This window comes from Lichenostomus cassidix, chromosome Z (assembly GCF_008360975.1).
Source record: "Lichenostomus cassidix isolate B80296 chromosome Z, HeHo_3.0, whole genome shotgun sequence".
Lineage (NCBI taxonomy): Eukaryota > Metazoa > Chordata > Aves > Passeriformes > Meliphagidae > Lichenostomus > Lichenostomus cassidix.
In genome coordinates this window covers 38,439,731-38,462,131 of record NC_139511.1, presented here as the reverse complement: position 1 = coordinate 38,462,131, position 22,401 = coordinate 38,439,731, and the positions used below count along the sequence as shown (strand labels likewise).

Here is a 22,401-nt window from a genome sequence, read left to right as displayed (position 1 = left end):
ATTATTACTCTCCAGTCCTCCAACCCACCTGCTTTTTTTGAGGAAGAAGAAAAAAATCAGCTGCCATTTTTACTGTTCTTTAATCTAAGTGCTTAAAGCTTGAGTTTTTAATACAATATCTACAGGAAACCAGCAAAAATTATACAGACTCCCTTTTTCACCTTCTCATGGAAAAGGCATTAATTTCTCCTTTTCTTAAAGGTAAATTCAGGAGCATTGATACATGCTATTAAATAATTTCTCACCTCTACAGGAAATTCAGTCTAAGAAAAGACAACCAAAAAAGTGAAAATACATTACTTCCTTACAAATGATTCATTTTGGTCAGTTAATTCTGCCAGATTATTGCTTCTTGGCTGCTTCCTCTATTCGATCTGTATCAGTGCACTGAAGATGCTTATATAGATGAGGGCGTCTCAAGGTGCAAGAAATCTAAGCCTCATGAGGTGCCAAAAGCCCTTTCAAGATGAAAAAAACGCATGAAGTTCTTCCACAGCATTCTGTATCTCACAGGAGCCACTTTTCTACCGCACAGGATCAAAATGATGATTTGCAGCTCAGAGATACAAGCTGTGGTGCATTGTGCTATTGATTTTCCAGTTGCCTTTTATTATTACTTCAGCTCCACGTCTGCTGTTCAGCTAGCATCCAAACATGAAAGACCATAAAGAATGTAAAAATTTTTATGCAAAGCTGAAAGAAAAACATAAGGAGGGTAAAAGTGAAAAGATTATGCCTACATTTTAAACCAGCAACTATCCTTTTAGCTTGTTTCTTTTAACTAAATAGTTCTGTCTAAGGATACCTGCATTTTTCTTAGCTTTTTTTCTCCACACATCAGCACCAGGCCCACCAATATATTAAGTTACTTATCACCTATATTGTTTCTTTTACTGAAACACATGTTCATCTTCAACCATGGGTTGGGTAAATCGTTAAGCACATATGCCTTTACCTACTAGCAATCAAAATATGAATGACAATGTCAATCACAACACAAAGCAAACAGGCAGTTAAAAATTAAAGGCAAGATGGTCTTTAGGATAGAAGATTTTCAGATTTTGCTCACTAATCAGGCAACATGAGAGTCTGGGAAAAAAACTAATTCATCATTAATAAGCTTTAGCCAACAGTAAAGCAGTTCAGCTGCAGTTTAGTAAATATTGGATAAAATCCTTTATAAACCAGCTTTGTGAGTATTTTCATTTAAAAATAGCCAAAAAAGAACAACAGAGTTCATGAAGTGGTAGCAATATGGCAGTGTTGCACATAGGTATGTGCCTTTTCTTTATCAGAAACAAAGAAACCAATGTTAAGCAAATACCAAGTTGTAGAAACATATATCAAAATCCATAATGAAAATTAATTTCTTGATTTTTAATGAGAACTCCCAACACCCTAGTAATCTTCTAACAGCACTGTCTATTCCTGTTTCCTTTTCAGCCCTGGAAGCAGCTACAAGCATATCCTTAAGAACTATTCATGCAAAAAAACCAAAACCAAAAACAAACAAACCAAAAAAAAAAACCCAACCAACAAACAAATTTAAAAAACCCAATTACAGCAACTTTAATCAAACACATGCAATTACAACAAAGTTAGCTTTAACCCATAGGCTTAGCTTAATTATTAGCTTAATAATTAGAGAGTCTTTTCATCTGCAACTCTCACCGAGAGTACCCCTTGTAACTGTACAATTAAAGGCTCAAGCACAAAGTCAGGAATGCAAGCCTCAGTGTGCAGTTTCTAAAATGTGTCAACAGAACATGGAAAAGAGCTCTTCCTAACCTGCATCCCCTTCCTTATCTCATCTTACTATTTTGAACTGCTATAGTATCAATCCAGCAGCTCAAGGCGCTTGCCAGTTACGCTTCTGACATCGCTTACAGGATAAATATAAATTCACTAAATCTCCTGCCTCCTGTCTACATAATCCCTTAACCTCTCCCTTTCCACAACTATGATTCTCTGCCTTCTTTTAATCTCTGGCCTCTCCGCTATTTTCATTCTCATGTTGCCTTTCCCTTTCCCACTTATTAACATTCAAGCATACCTTCACAATGAGACTCATGGTCACTACTGTTTTACTTCATAGCCTGCTTCAGCATGCTGTTTTGGTTTTTACACTTTATTGAGGGGTGGGAATTTTAAATAGAGTTCTCTGGTTGGCATATTTCTTTTAAATTTAGCATCTGCCTGCAAGACACAGACCAAGCAGAAAATATTAAGAAAGTAGGCAAATTTCCAGTGATCAGTGTGCTACAAAAAGAACTATACAGAACAGTGTATGTCATATTTAAAAGAAAATTAAAAAAAAAAAAGTCAAGCATGTAAACTACTAGCTGAACTACAGGCAGCAGTATATAAGCTGCACAGAAGCTGCTCTCAAAATTAGATTAGTAAAGCACAAGACCATTCTACACTATTGAACTATCAGCAGCAGAAAGAAGAGAGCTTTCTCAGATTTTGTCACTCTCATTTTAAATTCTGCAAGAGTTAAAAGATCTAGGAACAGAACATGAGTAAATCAAAGTTTTGCTCTGCTGTATTTTCTTCCTGATTCCTAAACCAGTTTTTAAAAATAATGTCTTTTCCTTGCTCAGAATCTGGACACTTAGAAATTCAAATTTGTTCTTTTAAGCAACAATCAAATAACTATATAGATAAAATTTTTAAAAACAAAAAAGTATTGTAGCCAACTGATATTTTTAGGAATATCAATACAGATTTTTTAATGGGAAAGCTCATGCAAAGCAAAACCTGTATCATTAAAAAGACCCCGTTACAGCATGGTTTTACATATGGGCTGAGGCACAAGAAGATTCAGTCATGCAGTATTTCTACAATGAAACATACAGACAGCTAAGTTCACTAGCACTGTCAATAACAAGCTCCAAATGAGACAAAAGCTTCATTCATGCCGACCTTCTCTCCAGTTGTGCGCAGCTGGATCTGAACAGCTCAAGGAATAAAGCAAAATTTGAACTAAGGAGTGAGCAGGTGGTAAGGGTTAAACCAAGACTTGGTCTAGGCTATTGTTACTAAAAGGCTAAATTGGTGCATTAAGACATTGCTTGAAGTCTGCAGAAATTGAAGGTTTTGTCCATTATGTTATTGACTCAGAAGAGAAGTATCTCATTAATACCTCCAGAAAGGAGGTCTTTCAGCTGCTCCAGACTAATTTCCAATACTTTTGAAGACCTACTTCCCCCACTGCCCTCTTTCAAACCTTGGTTCTGTGCTTTATCAGGCAGGCTGCACAAGCAGGTCACCTCCTTCTCTTGCAAATGCAAACAGACAGTGGCCACTGGCCCTTCGGGCTGTTTTTCATAACCTCTCGATTTTAGCTGTGCTACAGTAGCTTCACCCTACTGCTGCTACAAGACTGTCTGACTACAGGTCACAGAGAGCCTTCACAAACAAAAAGTATGGGAAAATAAACATCACCACAAGAATTAGTTAGGTGTCCCTCGGGCCCCAGCCCTTTCTTGTGTCTGTCACCACTTCATCTGATTTGCAGTCACAAAGTCTCTCAGATGAGGAGGACTACGCACTGAATCTTGACCTTTTAGCTGCAAACCTAGCCTTGAGCAACTTGGTGACCTACATGGCAGCTGCACAACTCAATAACTAGTTGGCTGGAGTCTGAAAATACATGATTCATTTCTGATTCTCCCCACACTGCCCCGTATACTGTCACTAGATTATTCATTTAAAAAAGTAATTTCCAAAAGTACAGTTTATTATTCTAGTGGCTTGATGAAACACTGCTTTGAGAGAACTCAAATAGTAGAAAGAAAAATGTAATTTCTTTTCCTACCCAAACAATGAAATTTACCCAAGAAGGAAAAAAAATACTCATATATGCATATGCAGCTTTTAATTATATGTGCCCCTGTTTACTTTCTCTAATGCTACCTCCCACTGATGAGTAAACACAATCCTGGTCGCATATTTTGTAGGGCCAAAGATCTACAGTGCATCTGAAAACTGGTATACATCTCTGCCCAGAAGTGGTACCAGGGTCCTGTGATACTTGTCTATGTGTGGAAGCCAACTCCTGGAAAGATAAACTTGAAAAAGTAGGATTTTGTAAAACTTGGTGTGCTAAACTGCAGCAAATCTTATTTGCACACTTCACCATCCAGACTAGCTGCACATCTCCCCTCCCTTTCCCCTGAAAATGTACAGCTAGCATTTCAGTCATCAGATTCCTTACTGCATCCTGTGTCCCTAGGAGACTCTGATGGCATTTCTCAGTGTTGTAGAATTAGGCTTTCTTATCCTCTTAATGACCAAAATACAGCTGTCTAACATGTTCCAGCTGGCATAACCCTGGCATCTCTACTGTAAAACCCAACATTACATCATCTGGGCTATTTTGTCCCAGTGAACATGCATCGATATGCATATATAGAACTAACAGCCAAGTGGGGGTTTCTTCCATTAAAAAAATACTCAGTATCGTAAAGCTCCTAGCAAGTTTTGTCCACATTATGAAGTTCAAATACAGGTCTGACAGAGAGGCTAAAGACAAAAAGATGAGTGATTTGGGATTTGTTAGTCTAGTGTCTTAAAAGCTATGCACACACAGGAGAATAAATGAATTATACAGCTAGACTATATCTCCACAGTATATACAGTGATAGATAAGGGGTAGCTGTCTTATAAATAGGATCAAGCAGTTCAAGGTTTGTGGCACAGAGTGACAAGTAAGACAGAATATTGTTAATTGCATGTTTCTGGTGAAGTGACCAAGAACAAAGTAATTCCTCATACTAGGTTCTGGATTTACATATTTAGAATTTCAGTACCTAAAATCCTACAGGGGGCAGGGGGAAAAAACAACTGGAGCTATTCCCACCTTTTAATTATTTTTGTCAGTGCGCAGTGTGTACAGAAAACAGGTTCCAAATGACATTATAACCAAATTCAATCTTCAGAGCTATCCTTAGAACTCTAATAGTTAACGCTTTTTCAACAGTGACTTTTCCCCTGTCTGCAGAATAAGCCACAGCAATGCAATACTATACAACTAGCTCTGAGCTCATTGCCTCACCTTGCACAACATAACACCTGACGTAACTCTTTATTTCTACCCTGTAGGCACCAAAAGCCATACTCTTAGCACATGTAAATCTGTTGGATACTACAAACCTAGAGAGCTGTAATAACATCATCTCAGATTCTGACCTCAAGCTTGTCATTGTTTAAAAGAGCCTTATTTTTAAAGGTGCTAAATAAGTTATGCAAAGCTTGCATTAAGCTCCAAGAAAAGACTCTGAAGGCCATGCTGCTTCTTACCCCATAAAGCTACAATCTCATAACCATGCCCTTCATTAATAAGAACACTAGAATGATACAGGCACAAAATGCATCCAGTAATTTCCTGTTATTCCAGGCTACAGGCTGTTCGAGAGCAACTAAAACACTACATACTGGGAGAGGAGTGTGTGGAGAGCAGCCCTGCAGAAAGGGGTCTGGGGGTGCTGGTGAGCAGCAGCTCAGTGTGGTCAGCAGAGTGTGCCCGGGCAGCCAGGAGGGCAAAGCCCATCCCGGGCTGCATCAGACACAGCAGCACCAGCCATCAATGGACAGGATCATCCTGCTGGATCCACCCTGAGACCTGTGTGCTGTGCTGGCCCACAGTCTGAGAAGGGTGGGAAGGTCCTTGAATGGTCCAGAGGAGGACAACAGAGCTGGGGGAAGGGCTGGAAGACACATCCTGTGAGGAGTGGCTGAGGGCTCTGGGTTTGTCCAGTTTGGAGAGAAGGAGGCTGAGGAGTCACCTCAATGTTCTGAACTTCTTTAGGGAGGATAGGGAGGAAGCTGTACTGATCTCACTGGGATCCAGCGACAGGAGATGTGGGAATTGAAAGCTGTATTGATCAGCTTTATCAGGAGGTTCAGGTTGGACATTAGGGAAAATTTCTTTACCAAGAGGATGATCAAACACAAGAGCAGGCTTCACACAATTGATGCATCAAACCTGCCAGTGCCTTCAAAAGAGACATTTGGACAGTAAAGCTCTCAGCAATAGGCTTTATATTTTGGTCAGCCCTGGAGCAGTCAGGCAGTTGGACTAGGTGATTGGTTTAGGTCCCTTTTAACTCAAACTATTCTACTCTGCTCTGGTATTGAATAGCTCTGTTGGAACTAACAAAAACCGTAATTAGGTCCAAGTGAAAATGGAACTGGCATCTCATGGCACTTGATTTTTTTTAGCCATAATGGTCTTTGTATATGATTACCAACTTGATTTAAAGCTGTTGTTCTTTCATACTACCAGAGAGAAAGACAAACTGTGAGTGACAACTTCCTAAAAGACCACTCTCATCTTCTGACCTGGGTGCCAGGTTCATCTCTGTGATTCTATGAATGATATGGAAATTTCAGATAGTGACTTGATTTTAATGCTTGCAGTTAAATCTGTAGGAATCTATAAGTCTTCCACAATGCACGAGAGTTATGGCTCTTGTTAGAGCACCTGAAATGCCCCTGCTTTCACACACTACAAACATTGCTGCTCCACCGGAAAATCACAGATTCCTTACTGTTTGCATGCTTATCCTTATTACTTGAAGGAATAAAAAGAGGGACTAAGTAATTAGGAAGAGGGACTACAGTGGAGCTGTTTTTTTCTCAACTGCACCGCAACTACTATCAGTGAAAAACCTCCTCCAAGTTATCTTTTGTCTCAAATGAAAAGCAAGAGGGGGCAGCGCTTCATTTCGAACTCTGCCCGCTATCTCGGTAACGGTGGCTCCCGACACCGCACGCCGCGGGCCTTGCTTCCAAGGCAGGGCTTTCCCGGCATCGGAGAGCGAGTCCTCCCGCACGCCGGCTCCGCAGCAAGCGGTGCCCTCCGGGGCGCCCCGTTACCGCCCCGCGGGACAGGCAAGTCGCCGCCGGGATCTCCCTCCTCGCCCGGGCCACAGCAGCCCAGAGCGCTCCTCCCGCCCGCGGGGACGCGGTGCCGGGGGTCCCGGAGCCCGACGGATCCCGCGGCTCCAGCAGCGGCCGGGCGGGCTCCACGCCGTGCGGTGCACCGCCGTGGCGCAGCACCGGGAGGCGGCGGAGCAGCCGCGGCTGCCGTGCCGCAGGTGCGCGGGGCGCCGCGCCGGGAATGGGGCGTGCGGGGAGCAGAGCTCCCGCCGCGGCCGCGCCGAGCCCAGCCCAGCCCAGTCGAGCCCTGCCGAGACGAGCCGCCGCCCGGGCCCTGCGACCCGGGAGCCGCCCGCACCCGGCCCCCGAGCCGCCGCCCGCCGAGCCGCCCCGCCGCCGCCCCTCTCCGCGCCGGCACCTGGATGTGGCAGGAGATCTCGGAGTCGTCCAGCAGCCGCACGGTGCATTTCATCTCCGCGCTCAGCGACCTGATGCTGGAGCTCCGGAACCGGATCATCCCGGCAGCCCGCCCGCCGCTGCCGCCCCGCAGGCAGCCGCAGGGGGCCAGCCTGCAGCGGCGCCCGGCCGACCACGGCGCGGCACGGCGCGGCACAGCGCTGCACGGCGCGGCACGGCGCGACACGGCGAGGAGCGGCGCGGCGGCAGCGCCACCCCTCAGCCCCGCGGCGCCCCGCCGCCGCCCGCCATCCGCCCGCCCGCCGCGGCTCGGGCCGCCGCTGCGTCAGGATGCGCTCCGCTGGCCGGCCTCAGCATCCTCCTGCGCCGCCCCCGGCATGGCACGGCACGGCGCGCCCGCGGGGGCACCTCTCCGCCCTCACCTGCTCCTCCCGCTTCTCCGCCCCACCGGTCCCGGCCGGGCTCCCCGCGGCGCTCCGTTTTGTCGGGCTGGCAGCGCCGAGGGGGACATGGTCAGAGGGACTGTTTGCCTTCCCCCCACACAGGCGTGCCTCACCCGGTTTTGAATGCACCTGAGCGACTAGTACTCTGGTGGGAATGCCCGATGCCCCGCAAACGGGGGACATTCCCCAGGCTGCCGGCGGAGAGAGGAGTCCCCACGCTTCCTGCCCGCCCATATTGTGAGTCTTCAGAGTATCCTAACACAGCCCGAGGCAGGAGGAGAACCCTGTGGAATATATATATAAAGTTATATAAAGAAACCTGGCCAAAGATGAGTGTACCCAAACGAAAAAAAAGAAAACATAATGCAGCTTAATGTAAAAGTGCAAGCGTTGGAAACTTGTTTCCACAAGGAAAAGAAATGACCCATTAGGGAGCAGCAGTCACACCCCATTTGTTGTCTAAGTGGGAAAGAAAATAAAGCATCCAGTGGTTTCACTATTAGGCTCTCCATCACAAAAGGGTGTATACATTTGTGTAAAACCTTGCTTGCAGAAAGCAAGCATCAAAGTTAACCAGCCTTGAAACAGGGATCAGCACTGTGTTAAAAAATGAGCACTTTCCTTTGCAATGTGAAATAAAAAACAGCCAGGGCAAAATGGCATGTGACTGGAAGTTTACAGAGAGAAAAGAAGCACTGACATTCACATAGGAGGTGCACTTCAGTTATTTTGCCTAGTTGTGATCACTTGTGAAAACAAATTTTTGAAAATCCCGTGTAAAAGCCTGAGTGGCGCTACTGATGTAAACTCTTCCTTTGGCTTTCTGGTGGACTGCTAACAGCAGGAAATACAGGCAACCACAAGCAAATGAGAAATATATAATGCTCACTACCATCAGCTAATAAACATGCAAAGCCCTTTAATGTGGAACATAAAAGAAAAGCTATAAATATATGCTTCTCAGAAATGATAAATGCTTTCAATTGCATAGTGAATAGTGAAGCGAACCAGTGAGTATTTAAAACAGATTATTCACCTCCGCAGCCACAGTCAGCCCACAAGTTATGGAAGAAGGTCCTTATCAGCTGAGACACCAGTTGCGGACACCCACTCATTAATAATAAAATAACACTTTTTGTCTTACAGTCCTATAACATGGGAACTCAATAGCAGGATTTAAGCCCACATGCACATTGACTCTCAGGTGACACAGATTTTCCTGTTTCTCACAGAGAAGGAATCTTTTCTTTCTAAGCCGGATATTTTATCTTTCCTTCAGTCTCTGCAGCACACATTTCTCTGTCCAAAAGGGGAACTATAAGAGGGAGCTGAGCCAATGACGAAGATTTAGGGAGCAGGTCATAGTCTACCACTGTCTGAAAGGGTTTTTTGCTTTACCATCAGGACCACATGGAGAGGCATGAGCTTTCCAGCCATTCTCAGAGTTACAGCAGCTGATGACAACATGAAATCCACATCTCCAAACTTGCACAGCAAGTGTGAACTAGTGTGTATCAACAGCAGCACAGCTACCTGAGCACAGAGCTCAGCAGAATTTTACTTGCTTGTTGTAAAAACAGGTCACTCTTGTCTTTTTGGTCACTTTATGTGCCTCTTTAATGCCTCATACCATGTAGGTCTGAGCTGCCAGAGAACTCTGCAAGACAAGTAACCCATTTTTATGTTTCTGTTACCACAGCAATAATTTTTACTGCACAGAACGTGGCAGCTACCTAACAGGAAGACACCAGATAAATGAAACAATCAAAACCAAATTATCCACATGTAGGGGGAAAATAACCCAAACAACAACAAAGAACAACAAAAAAACCCAACCAAGCAATGAAAGAAAACACCCTGCCCAGCTGGAACTTCACTATGTAAATCCATCAGATGAATTTTGCATCACGTATTAGGACTGCTATCTCTTCCTTGTTCAAAAAGCACTCTAGACTTTTCCCTTAGAAATAGAAAGCTCTTAAAGGTTTCTTAGCATTGTAAATTATGCAGAAAAAGCCCCACAAACTTGCCTCAACACTATATCAAAGTGCACCCTTTTTTGCCATCTCTTTGAGGCCAAACAGTCCTTATGCAGCTAGCAATTGCAAAGATCACCCGAAAAGTCAGATACTTGAGGAACTGGCATTAAATAGTACGGCAAATATAAGAAAACACAAAGCAACATATAGATAAATTCACTTCAGTTATCAGAAAATGCAGAGCTGGTGGAGTATGTAAAAAAATATGCTGCTTGAACTTGCAGAATACACTTCTGCTGTTGCTGCCAAGACCATGGCATGTAACGGAGGGATTTACCGAAACACTCACCCGGCTTTGTACTGCAGACCTTGCAAGGTGTGATGGGAGGCCTCAGTACCAGCTAATGATGGATGCAATAACTGGTTGGGTGGGGGGCAGGCACATGTTGCAATGCATTTTAGATTCATCAGTCTCAGAACCACTCCCTGCAATAGCCACAGTCCCCATTTTTTCTTCATTTAACTGGTCACTGACTGACTTTGCTCTGGGATGAGCACATGTGGAGTGCCTAAGGGACAGTAGCCTACTTACATAGGAATTGCTGCCAGATACAAAGTTATATTTAGGGACAGCAGGGAGCACTAATGAGCTTGAGTAGTACTTTCATATCTGGATGATTCTGCATGGAGCCAAATTACAGAATATAATAGTCAAGGATTTTCCCTTCAATGGCTGATAATAACAGCAACCGTAGCTCTTTCAATTAATGTTTATAATTTAACCAAATATATAGGCTATTTAACCAAATACATGACTTGGGTTTGTTTGAGTTTTTTACCAAATACTCAAAGATTAATCCATAAATACAATTGCTACAGCTGTAAACACTGCCTGCCATGGGTCAGACCTTGAGTTCCAGCACGGGTAGGCCAAATACACAAATCACTGTCTCCACAGGGGTGCCTGCATGATGCACTAACCTCCTTCCCCTAGGCCACAGCTCCCCATCGCCTGGCCCTTGGGTCCCTCACAGGGCTCTCACAGCCAGGTCATTAGCACACACAGAAATTAGCCATTGCTCAGAGATCATGGTACCATAAGGAAACAGTGAAATCACTAAAATTTATGAAGTCTGGGACAGTTTAGATTTTACTCAGTTCCCTTCTACAACAGGATTAGGAAGTCCAACACTAAAATATTTCAGAAGACAGATGATGGGTATTAGGCTTCTCCAGAACATATCCTAAAGAGTGGGAGGTGGGGGTTGAGCTCACAATGAATCAATAGTTCAGGAAGTAGGTTCCTGTAGTCAGGAAAGTGTGAGTTTTGCTATCAAAAGCACAAAGTCCGCAGGAAAGCTGGCTTCCCAGGTATGGTAGAGATCCTGTTACACAGCGGAAAGTTTGAATGATCTCTGAAGGACCCAGTTCACAAGGCAAACAAATCACTCATACCAAGACCACAATTTTTTTGCATACATTTCATTATCTTCAAGAGAATTACCTTTGAGACACACACTGTATTACTGTAAAATAGAGTAACCAGGCTGAAATAAGCAGTGAAGTAATTGAAGAGGCAGCACACAAAATATTAAAACAAGTAAGAGATTACACACATATGGGTTCTCTTTTGTTTCAATCATAAGTAGTCATTTTTAAAAGATACCTTTATATCAAGAAAAAACAATTGTTAAAAAAAAGCAAGGGGTTTGTATCTTGAAATAAAAGGTTTCTTACATGTAAATATTACACCAGTAACTTGAAAACTGTATATAAAGTATTAATGTATATATCAAAAAAACCCTAAGAGTATTAAAATAGACATAAACCACAAAAGAAAATATATTTAAATAGCAAAAGTTCTACTGTTCGCTGGGGGCAGAATTGAGTCAGAAGGTGAAACTTGATTTCACATAGGGTTTCTACTTTCTTTTACATTATAGAAATAGTACAAAACCATATAACAGTTGTTTCATGGATGAGAAGGCAACAAGATACATGAAATACTACATTTTTTACAGCAGTCAAAAAAGACTCAGGATTTTCATGCTGGTACTCCAAAAGGGGCTGTCACTCCCTAAAATCCACTAAAAAATGCAGGGCTATCAGTGATATATTTGGCCCCAGCTGCCCCAGCAAAAAGACCTGGAGTGCTACTGAAATTTGCAGGGCTGTTTTGCAGCCTGCATGGCACTGCTGGTCCTGTTGGCTTCCACATTTCTTGGGTGCACTTGTGCACCCCAACTATGGCTCACAGGGGGAGAAGTGGCAGTCAGAAAAATAGGTATTTTCCTCTACTGCTGAAGTTTATCAATCTCTACAAAGATTCAGAACAAAGTACAGGAAGAACATTACAATATTCCATTCCAGCAGAGAATTACGGGTTGAATTTACCATACAAACTTCTCAGCAAATTTCCTGCAGATGTCATCTGGAAGCTCAAGCTCCAATCAGCATTTGTCTGACTTAAACTGGATTGCACAATATCACACTTGAAATTTGCTGACGGGAGCAAACTTTACATTGATTTTAATTATACAATACAACTACCACAAAGGCAAATGTCAGATTCCAACCTTTGGTTTGGAGCATACAAAGTCAGTGAGATGATTATTGTGATTCAACTGGTTCTGGGACTAGCCAAGATTTCCTTATCAGTAGGATCAAAATTTTTCTTTGGTATTCTTTTCAGGGTATAGTTATCCTAATCTAATTCTAATGCAGTGATTCTAATATCACTCTCTGGAAAACTACAGCAGGCAGTGTACTCTCTCAGTTTCCCATGCTACACCTCCAAGGAGTGTCTCTCCTCTGAGGACTGAGCTTGTTCCCAAAAACTTTCACTACTGGTTCTCTCTAGCTGCTTTTACACAATCCATGCAGTATTCTTCCAAGTTTGTTAACAGCCCCAGAGAAACCCTGCAGCTACCACTGCTGAAAGATTTACAGGTTTTGCATGTGACACAACCAGTGGTTTCAGATGTCTATAGTTAATTAAGTACCTAGTAGAACCTGATTGTCTCATGCTGAATGCATGAGAGTGGCTGCCACATCCATATACCTCTTCAGTCTATGATTTAAAAAAATTATCACACCATTGATCTAGTAATCCAAAAAAGATACTCTCTATCTCCCGATCAAGCTGCAAATCAGAGCTCTGTTCTCCTGACTGTATTTGTGCATAGACATAGAATATAGCAACCTGACTAAACAAAAAAGTTCGGTTTTTAAGTAGGTAGAGATATATTTGCAGAGAGCATTGATAATTGGAGAAAAGATATATTGCCTACCTACAGCTCAAACAGTTCTTCCTTTTATAGAACTTGTCTAAATAAAAGTTTAGTAAGATTCCAGTTCAAATACAGTCTAATGTTACAACAAACATCCACATTTTTTCAACTTTATTATTGCAAGTAGGAGTAAATTTGATCATTACTGTTGCAGTAACAGTCAACATAAAATACATAAAAAACACATTAGCATCAGTTACCTGGTGGCCAGTCCAGCAAAATATTCAGAGCCAGGCATTGAAGAGCTCTCAGCATGCCAAAAGCCCTACTTAAGGAGTGCACAGAGAAACAATCCCCACCACACACCTTCCCTTTTATACTATTGTTGTTACTGGGTGGAATTTGGATGCTCATGGACAGAATTCTCTTGCAGTAACATCCTGTTTCCATGGCTGCTGCACATGCACTCTAAAAGAGCTTCAAGTGCTTAGACAAGTTTTGGCTGGTTTTATAGTTCCTTTTCTTCTTTTGGGGTTGTTCTGACATTTAATATTCCCATCATAAGACTTGAATTTTATATCATTTGTCTGCAGTGGCAGTTGTCTAACTTCAAATGTGTTTAAAGCACTTTCCCAGCCAGGAATGGTCCTCAAAGTTTGGGTCTGTATGAGGCATCACATTTTGCATCATGTCAAATCTGCATAAATCAAGGTAATGTCCAGCAAAATAAAACATCTGCTTTGCACAATTATGTCAGGTTCCTAGTGCATCCTTTGAACAAAATAAGTATTACAGGAAAAACATGTATGATCTATAACATGTATTTAAAGTTTGTTCCTCTTTTCAGCATCTAATCTGTATCCAGAGTCTGTTATTAAAGTAATTAGCACCCTGATTTTTAAATAATAATATGCAACAATACCAGTTTCTGACACAACTTTCTTTGTGGATTCTTGGCTCTGTCATTAATTCCCTTCCAAAGTACTGTAAGGACTGTTGCTTTTTATTGGTCTGGCTCTTTTAATTATGTAGAAGCTACTTTGGACAGGATTTGAAGTTGCAATTATCTTTGTTATTGAACTTCCTTGCCCATGAGAGGCTCTACAGTGCAAGAGCAAAGTAAGCTTGTACATGATTGCAAAATGGAGGCTTGACTACCCAGGGAAGAGATGTAGACTAACTACACGGAAAAAATGCATCAGAGACACCAAAAAAGTGTACTTCAAAAGCCTTCAACAGTAACTGCTCAGAAACAGTAATCTTATTACTTACCTGTAGAAGCAACATTTTAAGACACATATTCTCCCTGCTACTTTCCAGAGCCAGCAGGTCGCTCCATCTCTCCAATGCTTCCAAAATTAATGGTTCTACATCAGAGCATAGTGTCGCTATTGTGAGTGATGTTGAAATATAAATTGCATAACTTTTACATCCTGGGTCTTACGAGACAAATACAAGATAAGAAGATAAAATAATAAATCTGTTGCAAAACCTGTATTTCCAGTGGAGGCCAGAGTCTTTCACAGTAACAAAACACTACTGGAGAAGCAATTTTTATTCTCACATAGACTAGAATAGAAACAGTATAACTCTCCTAGATGTTCTCTTCAGCTATGATGGATTTCTTTTTGAAGAGACTAAAGAAAAGAAAATAGCCTTTCTGTTACTCTGTGGTCTTCTTTATTTCCAGTCTGTGTCTGCAGTAACACTGAAATTACTCTAGATTGCATGTGACCGTGGTCTGAAGCAGTAGCTGTGCACTACCTCTGCCAGCAGCCTTCCACACCCAGGCAGAAAAATCCATGCATTTTCCTGACTGTGCTCCAAGTATCAGACATAACCCCTTGCCTCTCACTATCATTTTTGAGTCACACTGCTGCAGCTCTAGTTGTTACTCTGGACTGAAACCATTGTAATGTTCACATTTTTTTACACTCTCAACATGGCAGATAAATAAAAAAAGATAAATTTTATAAACTCAGGGTTTCAGACAAGTTTGCTCTGTTGAGCACTTCTCTGGAGGATTTATGTTAATACACCGGTTTTGGTCACCTCACATGAAGAAATCTTTATGTGGTAAAACATACTTTGATTTCTTAAGCACAATTAAATTTGGTAAGACTCTTGGGCAAACATGAAGTTGGTACTGAAAGATTTAACTAGGATCACACCAATAAAATAAAGCCCATAAAATGAAGACATTTTCAAAACATAAGGAACAACCATGTAAAAAACCCAATTAATTTTCCATTTCTTATTTACATAAATTTTGTTGGAAGTCAGTCAACTAGCCATAGTATAAGCATGTTACAGTATTGCCTTTGCTGTTGTTAGGAAAATTTAAATCATTTAACAATAACTTCTGTGTTTAGAGCTATGTATATTTAACCTTTAGATAAAGGTTTTCTTAAGCTTCCCTGTACAGAAATTGGTGACCTAGGACATGTTCAGGTTAGAGTATGGTATGAAGTATTGCATTATTCTTTTACCTGCAATTAGGCTCAGATGATTTTGTCTTTGCTTCAGCTTTGCAATGAAACTGAGAACATACTTGTGTCACTTAGAAGCAACAAAGAAAAGCCACTCCCATTCCCTCTTACCTATTTTTTTCTTTGTTTTTGTACTGCAAACTGGAAAAATAAGAAGAGTTGTAATTTGCAACACTCCTTTTTTATTTCGTTAACATCATATCGTAAAGCTCTGATATTCAGTATAAAAAATGGGATGAGGTATCATATACAAAAACTTAATGTGATTTTAAAAACATTTAACAGCTTTAGTTTGATTCACTGATAAATGTCTGAAAGTTTGACTCATTTATCAAATTGATAATTTTTTTTTCTCAGTACTGAAAAATCCTGTTGGGTGGAGAAAGCCAGTATGCACTAAATTCTCCTCAAAAAGGACTTCAGACAATGTATTGAGTGACTTTGCATTGCATAAAACAAATTCTGAAAATTGTTGGTAAAGTTTCGATCAACACAGCCATAATTTGATTATTATCTGCTTTACAACGAGGACTAACTGTGACCAACAGAAAAACGCAGTGTAGGTTATTTCAGATACCCTCCTCAAAGCGTACACATCATATTTACACTCTCTGCCTTGTATTTACTATCAATGCATATTCAGGATTTAATTTGAACCCTTAAATGTCTCCATAAATTTGGGCCTTATCTGCTTGAAAAAGTCTTACTCCCCTTAAGATTCAGGAAGCTCAGATTACTCAATACATCTGAGCCCTCACTTTTTATGAGAAGCAGATGTCCACGATGATGGATGCTCCTGGCAAGCTTTAAGAGGCCTATGCACTTTTGCAGAAGTTCACCATTATACTGTGGTAAGTCTCCATTAGTAATTACCATGGGAATAGTTTTTTTCTGTTTTGAATTTGGCAATATTCTGAATACAACAGGCATTTCCTAGTATCCTTCGGAAGGAGATAGATACAGTAAAGGCAAACAGAAATAACTCCAGGAAAGTGAAATTCTCTCATTCATATTTCATGTTACCCTTCTCTAAAATTAGGCAGCTAATTTAAGTAGATGATAAAGCTTTACTGAATTCCATAAATTCAATATCAGTCAATTAGTCAGACCAGAAAAGATCAGAAAGGCACTGAAAATACTCGTAACAGCCATAAAATATACCAAATGCCATTTTTAAAGGTATTTAAAGATACAGTATCTGGAAAATTCTTTAGGGGCTGAGAAGTACTTGATGGGTTTTCTGGTAGGTGTTCTCGAGGTTTTTTGCCTTTTAGTTGTAGAAGTTCATCCGTCACCATCATATTTTAATTTCACCTATTATTAAATATAATAAATAAAATATCAGAAGACATTCCATTGTCCCCCATTTCAGCTATGTGAATGTTCTCTGGAATTCATGAAGCCATATAGGATTTTTTATATAACTATATCAGAGATACAGAATCAAGTTCTATATTTTGACAACATTAGAAATAAAAATAAATTTAAATTATAGGGAAAAACCATTCATGCCACCTCAGCACAGCAAGTGATCTTCAAAGAAGAGGCATAGGACAAAATTTCCTAAGACGTACATACATCATTAAATGATGAAGACTAATATGAAGCTCTTCCATGTTAAGAAATAATAAGTGTAAAAATATTTAATTGTCCTGTGACTAAGACAGACTAAAAGGGAAATCCTCATTCAACTCACATGGAAAGGATCCACACATTTTATTGGATCTACAACTTAATTAAACACATCTTAAGTGCTTCACTGAGGCATATACAATCTGATGCTGTTAAGTCAACCATTTGGCTGAGTTTTATGCAGTCGTCTCTCCAGTTGACTACTAACATGAATTATATCTGCACAAGTCGTTTGAGCCCCACAAGAAAGAAGTCTGAATGCAATTGCCTTCTTCACATTGCCTGTAGGCTCTTGTGTTTGTACAATTCAACCAGCTTTCTCTAGATCGTTTTCTTCTCCCTGCAGCAGCATCTGCATAGGACACTGCTGCCTGTACAGTGCATGCAAACTCTGCCAGTGCATGCTCATGGTTTGTTATCCTGGGATTGAGTAAAACAGAACTCCTGGCAAGACGTCCTGCACAAACAAGGATATAAAATAGCTGTTGGATAACATCACACCAGTCTAACATGGCTCTTTTTTCCAAAATGAAAGGCTATGCATAATGAAAAAAAAAAGTATTAAATAGAGAAGCTTGTTTTCTCTGCTTTGTAACAATCAAGCTGGATAAAATTTTGGTAATCTAGTTACAATAAAAGCCATTGGGTGTGCACTGTAGGTGGGGTAGTCAGTTGCTCTTCATATTAGCAAAATCTCAGGAATTGTTGTGACAGAGCAATTGAAAGTTTTAATTCTGAGAATGGGAATAGCAATTGTGACTTTTCCAGGGTCAAAGTGACCTCTGGTATTTTTAAGCTTGTTCATTTGGATCTCCCAAGAAGTCTCCCCCAAATGAAGCATTTTTCCCTGTCTCACAATTAAGAGGCTAATAAATGGAAAAAATGCATGCAAATTCAATTACTTTAACACAATCATACTACTACAGCAAAATATGTATTCAGTCACAGGGCACCTTAAAGAAATCATTGTAGTCTGCTAGTAATTTGAGAACTGGCCTGTTTCAGTAATAGCCTAATAATTTTTAAGGCTCTGGTCTTTGTTAAGGATTTCTTAATACGTAAGTGAAATACAGGCAGTTCCAGATCTCAATTAAATGGCCAGAGACAGACAACAATTAAGAATTAATAAACAAATAAATAAAAGATACAGATATAATTCATAATTTGAAGTGCTGTGCAAAGGAACTAAAATTTCATGCAGACTGGGAGACTTAATGTAGTTTCTGAGAATTTATTTCAAGGTTTGATTGACACAAAAAATATGAAGGGGGCACACATAGTGGTCTGCTGAAGCCACCGGGTGGAGCAGCTCTCACAGGCACAGCAGATGCTTCTCCATTGCACAGGAGAACTACAGCGCTGGTCGGCAGCATCACTGAATTTGATCCTTTCAGAGCTTTAAAAATGTTGCCAGGTCAGATATATGTACATGATAACAGCAAGAATACTTGGCATTTTAGAGCATTTCCACTGTTTTCCACAATCCTGCCCCTCTTCTCAGCCCTGATGAGGCCACATCTGGAGCGCCATGTCCAGTTCTGGGATTCACAGGGCAAGAGAGACATGGAGCTCTTGGTGCAGATCCAGCGAAGGGCTACAAAGATGACTGAGGGACTGGAGCATCTCTCTTACAAGGAAAGGCTGAGAGAAAGCTCGGCCTATTCAGCCTCGAGAAGAGATGACTGAGGGGGACCTCATCAATGTCTGTGCGTATCTGAAGGGAGGGTGCCAAGAGGATGGATCCAGGCTCTTCTTGTTCAAGCAACAGGACAAGAGGCAATGGGGAGAAATTGAAACACAGGAAGTTCCATTCGAACATCGTGAAGAACTTCCTTATTGTGCAGGTGACTGAGCACTGGAATAGGCTGCCCAGAGAGGTTGGGGTGCCTTCCCTCTTTGGAGATACTCAAAAGATGCTTGGACAGAATCCTAACATCCTCCAGGTGACCCTGCTTGAGCTGGGGCATTGGACTAGATGACCCGATCAATGGTCCTTCCCAGCCTTACCCACCCAGCAATTCAGTGATTTAAAAGTATGACTGGATCAATGCTTTAAGCCATATTTAAACGGAGTTAGACATGGCATGGCTGATGCCTTAACTATATTGTAAAGGCAGACCTTTACCACCAAAGCGTAAACCCGAATCCAACAGGCATCAATATACACTTCTACACGCACTGCAGAAATTATTGTTTCTGTCAAACTCGTGTGTGTTACTGTGGCTGCAAACGGTCAACACCGCGCTAGGAACCGCCCGACCAGACAGAGAAGCGTGAGACAAAGCAGGTTGGAGAGAAGATCAGGTAAGTTCAGCACAAGGAGCGACTGCGGGGAAAGAGAGCTGGAGACACGACACGCGTGTCCCGGGCTCCGACAGCCGAGGAGCGGACGTGCCGGGCAGGGCGCCGGGGGAGGAGGAGGCGCTTGGGCCGCGCCGCGCACCGCCGCGCTGGGGCCGCCCCGCGCCCGGAGCCCGCGGGCGGGACCGCACCGCCTCCGCGGCCGAGGGCGGGCCGGGGCGGCGGGGCAGGAGGGCAGAGGGGCAGAAGCGGAGCGCCGGCGCCATGGTGGTGGTGGTGGTGATGGGCGTGAGCGGCTCGGGGAAGTAGGTACCGGGCGGGGGGCGGAGCGGCGGCGGCGCTGCGGCGGGACGCGGGGCGCTGCGGCGGGGTGCCGTGCGGGTGCGTAACTGGCCCTTTGTGCTTCCCCGCAGGACCACGGTCGGGTCGGAGCTGGCAGCCAAGGTAGGAGCGTGCGGGAGCCGCCGCCTCGGAGGCGTGCCGGGGCGGGCAGGCACCTCCCTGCGCCGAGCCCGCGGCCTTCGCCCGGGCTGCCGATACCCCCAGCCGGGTTTGGCTGGCGCGGGGTCGCCTGTACCGACTTCAGCTTAGTGCCGTGATGCAACAGCTGTTGCTGCTACCAAGCTTAATATTTCTTTGCTAATGATCATGGTACAAACAGTGATTCTTACTGTGGTGCAAGAAGCCTGTAATTTCTTAGGTGTCGTAAATTCTGTGATCGTTATCTCACCTGGTGTAGCTGAACGATGCATAATTAATTTATTTTTTTCTTAGATGGGATGGAAATTCTACGATGCAGACGATTATCATCCTCCAGAGAATAGAAAGAAAATGGCAGAAGGGATACCACTCAATGATGAGGTACTTTGAATAAGCCCTGAAAGAACTGTTGTCTACACATTTATCTCTGTAACTTCATGCACTTCTTGTTAAAGTAGATTGTGATTTACTGTGTAGACTAGTCTGACTGTAAACACACATCTGCATTTGGTGAGGTGAGGGAGGCTTCTTGTGTCGAAAAGGATTCTGCATAAAAAATTAATTTAGGAAATGCTTGGCAGCTCACAAGGGGTATGCTGCTGTTTCAGGATTTGTAAGGAATCTCCCCCACTACAATCCACATCAGAGTTGTGGTTTTGGATTAGAATAATAGAATATCCTGAGTTGAAAGGGACCCACAAGAAACACAGAATCCATCATGTGTCTCACACCAGAAGACTCCAAATATTTGTTACCCTTCTCTCAAATCCCTTTTCATCATTTATCACCCCTCCTGATTAACTTGGGAGGTCCCAGATGACCTAGATGACTGGAGGTTGGCCAGCGTGATGCCTGTCTACAGCAAGGGTTGGAAGGAGGATCCAGGGAGCTGCAGGCCTATAAATCTGGCCTCAGTGTCAGGGAAAGCTATGGAATAGATTATCTTGAGTACCATCACATGTCATGTGCAGGACTACCAGAGGATCAGGCCCAGCAAGCAGAGGTTTGGGAAAGGCAGGTCCTGCTTGCACAACCTGACCTCCTTCTATATCCAGGTGAACTACTGAGTGGATGAGGGAAAGACTGTGGATGTAGTCTACCTGGACTTGAGTAAAACGCTTGAAGCCATTTCCCCAAAGCATTCTCCTTGAGAAACTGGCTTCCCATGTCTTGGATGAGTGCACTGTTGGCTGGGTTAAAAACTGGCTGTATGGCCAGGCCCAGAGGGTGTTGGTGAACGAAGCTACAGCTGATGGCTGGTCACTGTGGGTTTCCCGAGGGATCAGCATCACAGCCAGTTCTGTTTGACTTTATTGATGATATGGAGGGGATTGACTGCATTCAGTAAGTCTGCAGGTGACACCAGTTTGGATGGAAGTGTTGGTATGCTGTAGGGTGAGAAGGCTCTGCAGAGGGATCTGGACAGGCTGAATTGACGGGCTGAAGCCAATCATCTAAGGTTCAATGAGGCCAAATAGTGCTGTAGTGCTGCCCTTGGGTTACAACAACCCCATGCAGCACTACAGGCTGGGGGCAGAGTGGCTGGAGAGCTGCCCAGCCAGAAGGGACCTGGGGGTGGTGGTTGACAGCAGCTGAACATGGCCCAGCGTGTACCCAGGTGGCCAAGAAGGCCAATGCCATCATGGTTTGTATCAGCAATTGTGTGGCGAGCAGGACCAGGGCAGTGATTGTCCCCATGTACTCGGCACTGGTGAGGCCACACCTTGAGTGCTGTATCCAGTTCTGGGCCCCTTTAATGCAGTAAGGACACTGAGATGCTGGAACATGTCCAGAGGAGGGCAACAAGGCTGGTGAAGGATGTGGAGCACAAGTCCTGTGAGGAGCAGCTGAGGAAAATGGAGTTGTTTAGCCTGGAGAAAAGGAGGCTCAGGGGAGACCTTATGAGTCTCTGCAGAAAGGAGGTTGTGATGAGATGGGAGTCAGCCTCTTCTCCCAGGTAACAAGCAATAGAAGGGAGAATGGTCTCAGGTTGTGCCAGGCCAGGTTCAAATTGGATACTGGGGAAAATTCCATCGTTGAGAGAGTGACTAAGCACTGGAACTCGCTGCTCAGTGTTTTTCAACACTTCTCCCCTGGAAGTTTTAAAAAAAAAGGTAGACAATGCTACAGTTTAAATAATTAACATGGTGGTACTTCGTCAAAGGTTGGATTTGATGATCTTGAAGGTCTTTTCCAAGCTTAAGGACTCTATGATTCTGAAATGCACCATGTGTCTGAGAGTGCTGCCCAAACACTTTTGAGCTGTAAGGCTGGTGCTGTGACCACTGCCCTAGGGAGCCTGTTCCAGTGCCCAACCACCCTTTGGAGAAAGCACCTTTTTCTAATATCCGACTTAAACCTCTCCCAACACAGCTTCAGGCCATTCCCTTGTCTCCTGTCACTGGTCACCACAGAGGAGAGATCAGTGCCTGCCCCAGCTCTCACCCTCACAAGGTAGTTCTGTGAGGTCTCCCCTCAGTCTCCTCCAGGCTGAACAGACTAAGTGACCTCAGCCACTCCTCACATAGCTTCCCCTCAAGGGTCT

General features: G+C 43.0%; 2 protein-coding genes across 2 annotated transcripts in view; one reads left to right on the top strand and one right to left on the bottom strand.

Annotated features, from left to right (window-relative positions):
- The window catches only part of FRMD3 (FERM domain containing 3), a 140,285-nt gene extending 132,801 nt beyond the window's left edge, over positions 1-7,484 (bottom strand). Inside the window, exon 1 of the mRNA XM_085042186.1 lies at positions 7,304-7,484. Within this exon, the coding sequence (XP_084898312.1) occupies positions 7,304-7,402 (99 nt within the window). The 5' untranslated portion in view covers positions 7,403-7,484. The remainder of the gene's footprint in view (positions 1-7,303) is intronic.
- Positions 7,485-19,525: 12,041 nt separating this feature from the next.
- The window catches only part of IDNK (IDNK gluconokinase), a 10,091-nt gene continuing 7,215 nt past the window's right edge, over positions 19,526-22,401 (top strand). The window contains exons 1-3 of the mRNA XM_085042941.1: positions 19,526-19,681; positions 19,790-19,820; positions 20,151-20,237. Coding sequence (XP_084899067.1) covers positions 19,641-19,681; positions 19,790-19,820; positions 20,151-20,237 — 159 coding nt within the window. The 5' untranslated portion in view covers positions 19,526-19,640. The remainder of the gene's footprint in view (positions 19,682-19,789; positions 19,821-20,150; positions 20,238-22,401) is intronic.